General features: G+C 33.7%; 1 protein-coding gene across 20 annotated transcripts in view; it reads left to right on the top strand.

Moving 5' to 3' along the window:
• The window catches only part of Erc1 (ELKS/RAB6-interacting/CAST family member 1), a 1,605,700-nt gene that overhangs the window by 1,178,613 nt on the left and 416,405 nt on the right, over positions 1-10,682 (top strand). For 10 of the 20 annotated variants that reach the window (XM_048787497.1, XM_048787504.1, XM_048787499.1 and 7 more), the window contains exons 5-7: positions 1,864-2,019; positions 3,520-3,612; positions 6,843-7,010. In XM_048787497.1, the coding sequence (XP_048643454.1) occupies positions 1,864-2,019; positions 3,520-3,612; positions 6,843-7,010 (417 nt within the window). The remainder of the gene's footprint in view (positions 1-1,863; positions 2,020-3,519; positions 3,613-6,842; positions 7,011-10,682) is intronic. The other 10 variants (XM_048787503.1, XM_048787506.1, XM_015500777.2 and 7 more) reach the window with 2 other exon arrangements.

Below are 10,682 nucleotides of genomic sequence, written 5' to 3'. Positions count from 1 at the left end.
CCCCCCTCCCCCCACCCCTCTTTAAAGTTGGTTCTCTTTTTTAACCCCCAGTGGAAACCTACATTTCACTTTCTTTTAGTCACATGCACATGGATAGTATTTTAGTCATTTTTAGGGAATTGTATCCTGATACTTACAGAAAAATTTATAGAAAGCTTCCAAAAGGAAAGTTCAGATAGTGCAATTAAAGTAGTACTCTTATGGCTTGGGAGATGGCATTAGGCTGTTTTTAAATGAATAAACCATAATCCTGGTTGAAGTTGAATTGTTGTTTAAGTGTGTTGTTTTCAATACATTTAATTTTGAACAAAATACAAATTTTGACTAGATTATTTTTTTCGGATATATATTTTTAAAGGTATTACAATAAGTGATACAAGGGCACTTTCCCCTTCCTCTTGTCCTTAAACCTGAAAATAACTAGCTGTAGTTGTCTCATGACAGATCCTTAAACTATTTGATCTTCATGCTCTAGGAATTAAGATGGCAAGGAAAGCCAACTAAGAAATCCTTGAGGTAAATGGGAAAGGAAATTAATTTCGAAGTTTTTTTTTTTCTAAAGCCTTAAGTAAAATAAACTGTGCTTAATTTAGACTCTTTATGGTCTCTATTTCTTAGGCAAATAAGTGTGTGCAACAACAAATGTGAACTATTCATTCCATGCAGGAATTTTCATGTAATGGATGCATTAGTAATCTGGAGATAAATTAGATACTATGAAAAACAAAATCAAGAAATTGAATATAGAGGGATCTAATACTAGAAGGTGATATTTGTGGTAAGGATGATTATTTACAAGAACAGGGATTTTTATTTACTTATTTTTTTTCATAGAAATAATTTTATTTATTTTATTTTTTAATTTGTTTTAATTAGTTACACATGACAGTACAATGACCTTGACATATCATACATTTGAATCAGATGGGATATAATATCTCATTTTTCTGAGTATATAGGTTGCAGAATCACATTGGTCATGCATTCACATATATACACATAGTAATAATAATGTCTGTTTCATTCTACTATCCTTCCTATGTCCCCAACCCCTCCCCTCCCATCACTTCTCTCTCCCTAATCTAGGGTAACACTATTTTTTTTGTTTTCCTTCTCACATCTTCATACATGTATTTTGTATTATTTATTTTTGAGACAAGATTCTTGCTATGTGGCCCAGCTGGCCCTGAACTCTTAAGGCTGAAGTGATCCTTTTGCCTCAGCCTTCTTGAGTAACTGGCATTATAGAGATATGCTAATGTGCCCAGTTTTTAAAAAATTATTAAGTATTTCAAATGTATGGAGTAGAGAAAGATTGCTAATATTATAAAAAGCACCTGTTAATATAATCATACCTTTATTTTTCTGAAACAGAATGTTATAAAATTTTTATTACACATATACAGTTACATGCATTATTATAAATCTTTGAAACCTTCTTACTCCTTCTCCCTCTTTGGGGGGAACTATGCCTTTATAGGGGTCACTAAGTAAAATGATAAACTACTGGAACTAGAAAAGCCTTTACTGCTCCCCCACACCAGAAATTTGTCAACTCATAAAATGCAAAGAAACTTTAACCATTTCTCCATTGCTTCTACTTCTTTAGTGATCTCAATTTTGATCAAAAGGGTCTAGAACTAGAGGAAGAGGTACAGAAAATCATATTGTGGATATGAAAGTCCTCCTCCCCTCACCCAGATGACTATAAAGGAGGTCTTTTAGAAGCAAGTCACCAAATCCGGCAGCATTTTTTGTATATCTATTTATCTTTATTAATTTTAACATTTAAAAAGACCTGTTTATTTAGTTTCTCTGAGTTTTTGTGAATACTCTAATGTTTGACTCTTCTGTTGTCCTCAGGATTCAAAAATTTCCTCTATGGAGCGTGGGCTCCGGGACCTGGAAGAGGAAATTCAGATGCTGAAATCAAATGGGGCTTTGAGTACTGAAGAACGGGAGGAAGAAATGAAGCAAATGGAGGTGTATCGCAGCCATTCTAAATTTATGAAAAACAAGGTAATGGTGTATAATACTACTATAGGTCATAGGAGTGATGTGAAAGATTGATGCATATTTTTACCTCTTTAGTAATGATAAAGATCTACTTTATTGTTTTATCAGACATTGGGGAAGCATTCTTTTAAATGGAATTTTCCCAGAATTTAGGTCAAAATTACTGATATCATACAGTTATTATAAGCTTTTATTTAAAATAAAAGTACTTGTATGAGACAAAGTATATATTTTTATAATTTAACTTATCCTATCTATAAGTACTTTTGAGGTGATTTAGTAGTATTATATCCAGATGTGTTTTTCTTCATTATATGAGACATCCAGTTCTCTACCTCTTGTGAAATATTTTAAGTCAAAATCCCAAGAGGCTGAATCCAGCTTTTTTTTTTTTTTCCTCCTTCCTGAAATGGGTTAAATGAAACTGTATTTCCCCTTTAAATACAGGAAAGCTCTGTGCTGTATCCCTTGGAGAAGGTCCATTTGCCCCCAGGTTTTTTGCTGTCCATGTCCATTTCAGGTATAGTGTAATAAGATAGATACCATGGAGACTTACTTGACACCATGTGTTTTAAAATCAGTCACATTATTTCTTCCTTATATCCAAAGTCATTTAGTTTGAGTTGATAAACTGTTTAGACAAATTGAAGGTATCAGTTTTGTTGTGGTTTAATTAAAAATCACAATTGTAATGGTAGTAAAATTTTAATTTGACAGTATTTCTCGACTGTATTACCCAAATGGATACCCAAGAACTGAAAACTGAAACATTCACAGTAGTGTAAGAGATAACACCATGGTAACTCCCTCCCGCATTTCTGGTTTCTTGTTGTAGTACCCACACCTGCCTTATATGTCTGTAAAATATTTCCTTACTATTAAGAATCTATTATCAGCTGGACATGATGGCACATGCCTGTAATCCCAGTGGCTTGGGAGGCTGAGGCAGGAAGGATCACAAGTTCAAAGCCAGCCTTAGCAATGGTGAGGCATTAAGCAGCTGAGTGAGACCTTGTCTTTAAATAAGATACAAAATGGGCTGGGGATGTGGCTCAGTGGTTGAGTGTCCCTGAGTTCAATCCTTGGTACTCCCCCCCCACCCCCGGCCAAAAAAAAAAAAAAAAAGAATCTATTATCAATGACATCTGGCAATTTCATGTTAATTTTTGAACTTAAAAATTCACATATCCGTCCTTCTATTAGTTTGGGTTTTTCACCCCTTGACAACAAAATACACTGCAATAAAGTCTGTATGTTTATGTTTTCCATTTGTTGATAGCACATGACAGTTTATTAAAAAATCAAAACAAAACTGAAAAAACCACACACAAGCCTGTGAAAACTGAGAAACCTTCTATGTCCCTTTGAAGAGGGAATTAGGGGAACAGATTTAATTGTGTAAATGAGTCATTGTTATTTCCAGTGGCAGTTCTGGCTCAAAAGTAGTTAATAAGATGACCTAACTTGACACATGAGTGAAAAAGAATAACAATGTCGTGACAGGTAGAGCAACTGAAGGAGGAACTAAGTTCGAAAGAGGCTCAAGGGGAGGAGCTGAAAAAGAGAGCAGCTGGTCTTCAGGCTGAGGTCTTTGCCGTAAGATTTACCTCTTTGTGTGCAGTGATCCCACAGTGGGACCCTGCCAGTTCTGGCTTCTGGGTGGCTTACACTTTCATTCTCTGTGGTTGGCAACTTCGCCCACCACTAGCACTAACCAGCCTGCTTTGTTCTTTAACTGACTCCTGTTCACTAGTTTGACCCAGATGCCACTTTGTATGCACTGAGCCCTGTGTTTTCTGGAAGCCCTATAACATGGTTCTTTATTGTTGCTTTTATTCTTCTATGGAAGGTATTTCAAAGCTTGTTTTTCCCCCTCAAGCCATTATTACTAGATACTTGTTGATTTATATAAATAGTGGTCTTTTTTCTTCTTACATGCAGGAATTACAGATGTTTTAGGCCCATCACCTAGAGTCCATTTGAATTTGAAATTCTCACGTAGAATACCTCTTATGTAGACATTGCCTTTAAATTCTCATTAAGTGATTCTGCAGCAAATGTTATTTTCTTTAGGGCAGATGGATAGAAAATAATTAGCTTATTTAGAGTTATCAATAAATTTGAATTAGTGTGTGACATATCAAGTATCTAAATCTAGTTCAACCTTCTGTTTAATGAACTTAATATTTCATTTCAAAACATAATAATAAATAATAATAAAATAGCTAATACTAATTTATTGTAAGCTCTTTATAACCTTCTGAATTTATCAACCCCAATTTATAGATGAGGAAACCAAGAAAACAGAATGATGCCTAGGAAAAGACAGTTTTTAAGAGTCAGGGTTTGGTTTTATACAAGCATTCTGGTTTCAGAAACTATGCTTGTGAGTTCTTCACTGTCTGCCCTGTATTCAGCTTTGTACATACTTGTCAATATGTCAGGAAAACTGCTTATTGAAATAATTGTTGGCTAAGACTGTAATGCAGAATAGAAAAAATCTTGTGCTGATTTGGTATGTTTGCTGTTTATGAACCACTTTATAGTATTGATAAAAAGCAAACTGTTTTGTTTGAAAGAGTCTAATTTGGCTAATGGCTTGACCATGTCTAGAGGAGAAGATAATCTATTATTTCCTTTATTTTTTTAGCTACTATTATTGATTTCTGTGTAATGTTAGGCAAAATGGATTTCATACATTATTTTATTGAATCCCTAAACAAGAAAGTGACACTGGTATAATTTCTTCCTGTTACAAGTTAGGAAACCAAAATTTAAAGAGGCAGAGTAATTGCTCAAAGACATAGCTCTCTCAGCCTAACATGTGGCTGACTGCAAAGTCTTGTGCTTGTGACTTTTTATTATTTGCTTTTTGTTTATAATATTCTCTCCTCTTCTGAGTCTTTAAGGAAAATTTGTGCTTCTAAATTTCGTTTAAAATATTTTCTTTCCTTTTTCAGTCTTTCCTGCCAGTATAACAGTATGTGAAGCTTATTCAATAATGCAGATGATGAGGAAACTGAGATTTTATATTTATTTTTGATCCTATGATTGGAAGTAGCTGGAAATTTGAATAACCTTTAGGCCATAGTTCTTTACTAAGGAAGTGGTAACACTTTAAACATTTCTTCTGAATATTCATTTATAAAACAGATGCATTTTTAGTGCAATCTATGTGTTAGGGATGGGATAATAGTAATGTGAATTATTTGTTGATAAAGTGATAGATATATCATCAGTATCTACAAGTACTTGGCCTATAATTAGCATACAGAAATATTGTATGAATGCATAACTTTATTAGTAAACAGATTTCATATGAGAAAAATGCTTATTTTTTTGTTAAAATGGAAGTCTAAATTAGAAATTTATTTGTAGTGTTTCTTAAAATTTTCTGGTAAAATTTATTTCCTTTTGGGAAATTGTTTTTAAAAGCTTTACCCCTTTTACCTGAGATTATTACAATAAAATACTCTAGTATTTAGTTTTTTTTAAAATAAAGGACTTGTGGGATGCAATGGCTCATGCCTGTAATACCTGCTACTTGGGAGGCTGAGGCAGGAGGATCATAAGTTTGAGGCCAACCGTAACAACTTAATGAGACCTCATCTCAAAATAAAAAGGGCCTGGGAATGTAGTTAAGTGGTAGTGCACCCTTGATTTCAGTCCCCTGCACTACCAGAAAGAAAAAAGAAAGAAAAAGAAAAGGACTTTTCATTTAATCAGTGATAATGAAATTACTGACTTTTGTTTAATTTATACTTTCAACAATGTCTTTTAGTACCTTGTTGGGTGATAGACTTAATATAAAAGCAGATCTAATTTATGTTTATTTGGTTTACATTTAGAATAAAAGACTTCAAAAAATTCTTAGAAACAATAGGGATATAGAGGAAATGTTTGAAAGAAAGTATTTTCTAGTTAAGAGAGATTTTTATGAGGTAATGAATGGCATCAGTTGATTTATGGATTACCCTTTCAGAGTAACAAACTTTAAATTACACATGTAGGTTTTTACAGAGATTTAATGCATTAACTTTTATCCATTTTGATGGTATGACACATTGTAGGTGATAGAACTTTATAGATAGAATCTTTTTTGTCAAGTTTTATACACATAACAAAAATTATACAATTTTAAAAAACACATGTCTGTAATAACTTGTAGCACTGAAAGAAACAACTTTTAAGATAAGGCTTTTATGAAACTTGTTTGAGAATGAGAATAAAACTTAACAAAAAAATAGAGATGCAGCACTACCTTTTGAATTTAAATAGTAGTATCAGGAGGTTTCTTTTTTCCTTCTGTTATATATGTACATTAATCTAACGTTTGATCCATTACATTCTAGAGAGATCTGATTTAATAAAATGGAAACTGCTTTTTTAGAACAGTGGAGTTTAGGTGCATACTGCTATCTTATAGTTATCTAATTGAGTTTGAAATTTTTTTCCATTTCTTTTCTAAAGGGTTTCAAAGAATATTTAGAAGACAACAAATGAAAAGTGGAAATTTCCCTCTTTGTTGAATAAGCTTCATTTTTAGGGGATGTGGAGGTGGTGGTGAGATCCAACATAAGATGATGGAAAGGAGATGAATATGTTGTATCTTATTTATTTATTTATTTACCTTACCTACCTACCTACTGTGCTGAGAAATGAATCCGGGCTTTGTGCCTGCTAAGGAGGTGCTCTACCATTGAGCTACACCCCAGGCTTCTGTCTTAGTTTTATATCTTGTGATTTAGATTTGTCAGAGGTCAAGATGAGAGGTCTTTTTTTTTTTTTTTTTTTTCCTTAGAGTGTTTTTTTTTTTTTTTTCCTAGATTGGCCAGGTGAAACAGGAGCTGTCCAGAAAAGACACAGAACTACTTGCCCTACAGACAAAGCTAGAAACGCTCACAAACCAGTTCTCCGACAGTAAACAACACATTGAGGTGCTGAAGGAGTCCTTGACTGCTAAGGAACAAAGAGCTGCCATCCTGCAGACCGAGGTAAAGGGATTCTGGGATGCATGTGGAATTGATACCTTGACATATTTTCAAAAGTGCTATTTTTTAATGTTTAGATTTGGAAAATATGAATAATGTTATAATTTATTCTTCAGCAGTGTGATCATTTATTGTACTAAAATCTAATCACCTTGTTCCACTTGTTCTTAGCTCTAACAAATTAAAACTGTGCTATTTATTTACAATTTTAATATTTTAGACTTTTAACAAGTTTGTACTTTAGAGTATATTCTAAATATTCAAATGAAAGGATACTTATAAGAAAGAAATAATTGCATTAGAAGCCTAATTCTCATCCATTGTAAATTGTCATGAGTGTCAATGAGGTTAATTATCCTGTGTTTGGGTTATATGCAAAACATCCTTAATTTTTAATATTATGAATAGTTTTATGTAGGCACGTTGTAGAATCTGTAAATGTTCTAAATAGATGTAGTTTTGAACTATAGATCATTAGACAGTGTCTTTTCATGTATATCCTGCTTGAAAATAAAGTTAGTGTTTTCAGAAATCTTAGATTATCTCATCTATTGGCCCTCACTTCAGGGAGGAGTAAGTAATCCCAGGGAAATTCTCATCTGTTGAATTTTCAAGGATCAAAGACAAGGAATTGGTGTTCTTATTTGGATACTGTCTTAATAAAAATATTTTAAAAAGATCTCAGTGAAATAGATATAATTTAGGTAGGAATAGGGAGTAGTTCTGTATAAAAGAAAGATAAAGCATATAATGTGGATTAATTTTTTTAAAAAACAACCAGACAATAGATAAATAAGGGCATAGTTTGATCGACAAAGGAATGTGGAGGAAAAAGAATAAAAGCATCATAGTTTTGGAGAAACAGAATCTTCAAGTATGGGAGGAATGGAAAAAGACTTGGGGAAGGGACTGAAACTATTTCATGTTGTATTTTTTTTTTTTTTGTCTGTATAGTTTCACGCTTTGTGGAAAATGAGAGATTTGTTGATGTAGTTGACATTTTCTTATAATTCACATTTTTTTCTTTTAAAATCATATTTAATTTTATCATATCAATTCCATTCTACCTCAGAGAGAGATTTGCGTATAAAATCACAAGGTGCAATAAAGGTTAAGGCTCTAGAGTCGTCTTTTTTGAGTTTGGACTTTTATCTTTACCACTTGCTTACTAGGTGCATGACCTTGGGTGTGTACTTAACTTCATGATGCCTCTCTTGCCACATTTATAACATGAACTGAGTAGTAGTATCAGCTCCTAAATTTGCTCTTAAAATTAAGCTAGTTATTCATGTCTAGTACCAGGAACATGGTATGGTGTTTATATATAGTTATTGTCATCATCATTATAATTCTTGTAATAAAATCAGCTCATATATATAAACTGTTAGGATTGTTAGGAGAACATAGTTGGTTTTCTTTTATTGGCATAAATTTGTTTTGAAGATGCTTTTCATGTATTTATTGGGCTAAATTTAGCTTTATTCACAGAATTAGAAATTTAAAATCATCTGGAAAATATTACCCACAAAGTTATTAGTTTATAGTTTTATTAAGAAAAAAAAAAACTTCAGAAACTTGTACATGCAGTACTACAAAAGACTCAGAAGAGGGTGCCAGTATCTTAGAGGTGGTCCCTGCTTTTAGGTTTGCCACTTCGATAGCTTTGGCTGGAGGCAGCAGGTGTGCAAACTAGAGAACGAAGCAGTTGGCTAATGATAATGCAAACATTTAAAAGCTTGTCACAGCCTAATAAATAACTTTTCCCCCTTGGCAATCCATCCTTCTCTTTCTACCCAACTCAAATAATGTTCTTGTTAGCTAGGTCTCACAAAGATGGGCTTGTGATTGGTTTTTTGTACCACAGAGAATAAAGACTGTATTTGTTGTCATTCTCGAATGGTTTTTTATTTGTTTTTAGCTATTGTGGGATAAGCTGAGCCTCAGTGGATTCCCACAGTTAAGTTATTAGGACAACTGCTCAAATATAACCATTTCATCCCTATTTAAGAGTATGAAAGCTAACTTCTCTTTGATTTTGGGTTGATTTTAAGATTGTATTATGATTATTTATTAGCATTTACATAAAAGTGATATTTGACAAGAGTCACTTTTCCCAATGCAATTTCCTGGGTTAGAGCCCAATAAAAGGCAGTTCATCCCAGTATTTTGAAAGTTACTTTGTATTTCTAAATATTTAAAAAAATTTTTTGTAGTTGTAGATGGACAGAATGCCTTTATTTTATTTGTTTATTTTTATGTGGTGCTAAAGATCGAACCCAGTGCCTCACACAGTGGCAGGTAAGCACTCTGCCACTGAGATACAGCCCCAGCCCTCTGTATTTTGCTCTTAGTTGATTTTTGTCCTCTTCTTGGTAGCTATCCTAGGTTCAGTCTAAATCACTTAAAAAATACATATATATTTTATATATGAAAAAACATGAGTCATAGGACTTTTTTTAAATAAAAAAAATTTTTTTGAGGAAAAAAGTGGTATGGGAAAGGACCTGTTTGGCCCACTCTCTTCCCTACTGTGGGCAGTTGGGTTGAGGCCCTTAGGTGTATAATGAATGCAAATTTGCTCCTATTTTATAAACATCTCTTTTAGTCTGTTAACCTTCACAGAAATACTCTGGATTTAGTAAAATAGAGGTTAAAAGCATGGACTTTGGAATCAGACCTGGGCTTAAAGCCCGTCCTCCCTCTGTGTTCATTCCTCTGTGACCATAGATGAGTTTCTTCACCTCTTTAGGACTGTGTATCCTCAGCTGTAAAAATAAGTATAATGACATTACCAACTTGCAAAGGTGTTGAATTATGTAGCTGTTTTCTGAATCTGGAAGAAAGCTTAAATTCAGTGGGTTAAAAATATTTTAAAACACTTTATAGCAGTTCGATTTTATCTCCATTTTATTTGCTCCTCATAGTAATGGTGTGGGTTAGACAGGGAAAGTATTATTTTGCTTTTATAATTGAGGATTAGATGAAGTAGTTGTTAGTTCACTGTATTTAATACTACTGTTGGGGCTACTCTTACTAATAATCCTGGGACTTTTAATACTGATAATAATATTCTCAGTAACTTTCCAATTTATGCCCACTTTTTATTCCTAAATCTTAATGCCATACTATAAGCCTCTCACTAAATTCAATATGCAAAGCTAATTTTATCAATAAACTAAAATAATATTGACCTTGCTGTCTCAGCATGATAGCATTTTTTCTTCTCCAGAAAATTGTGTTTTTAAATTTTGTTTATTCAAGATGAACATTATTATTAGAGACAGTAGGAGGAAGTCATATTTTTTTCTTCGGTGGGACACAGGATCACCATCCAGCACAAAGTAAATAATTGCTCTAGACAATACTGCTAACTGAGACCTAACATGGCGGCCAGCGAGGAAGCAGCACTTTCAATACCTCCACAGTAATGGGATCAGAGAGACCCATTAATACACCTACATGCTACCTGCTGAGAAACTTCTAGCAAAATTCCGCTGAAAGGAGACCTGCCGGGAATTAGTAAGTCTATTGGAAGTATCAGTTTGTCTCGGCCACGAGGTGCAGGGGCCCAGTCCTGCCAGCCGCCACCGAAAGGCCGCTGCTAGCCCGGCGGCGAACTTTCAAACAGCCGCTGCCTGCCCAGGCCCCTGCCGGCCCGGCTCTGTAAACCGCCCC

Source organism: Marmota marmota, unplaced genomic scaffold, assembly GCF_001458135.2.
Source record: "Marmota marmota marmota unplaced genomic scaffold, marMar, whole genome shotgun sequence".
Classification (NCBI taxonomy): Eukaryota; Metazoa; Chordata; class Mammalia; order Rodentia; family Sciuridae; genus Marmota; species Marmota marmota.
This window is presented reverse-complemented; position numbering and strand designations above follow the sequence as displayed.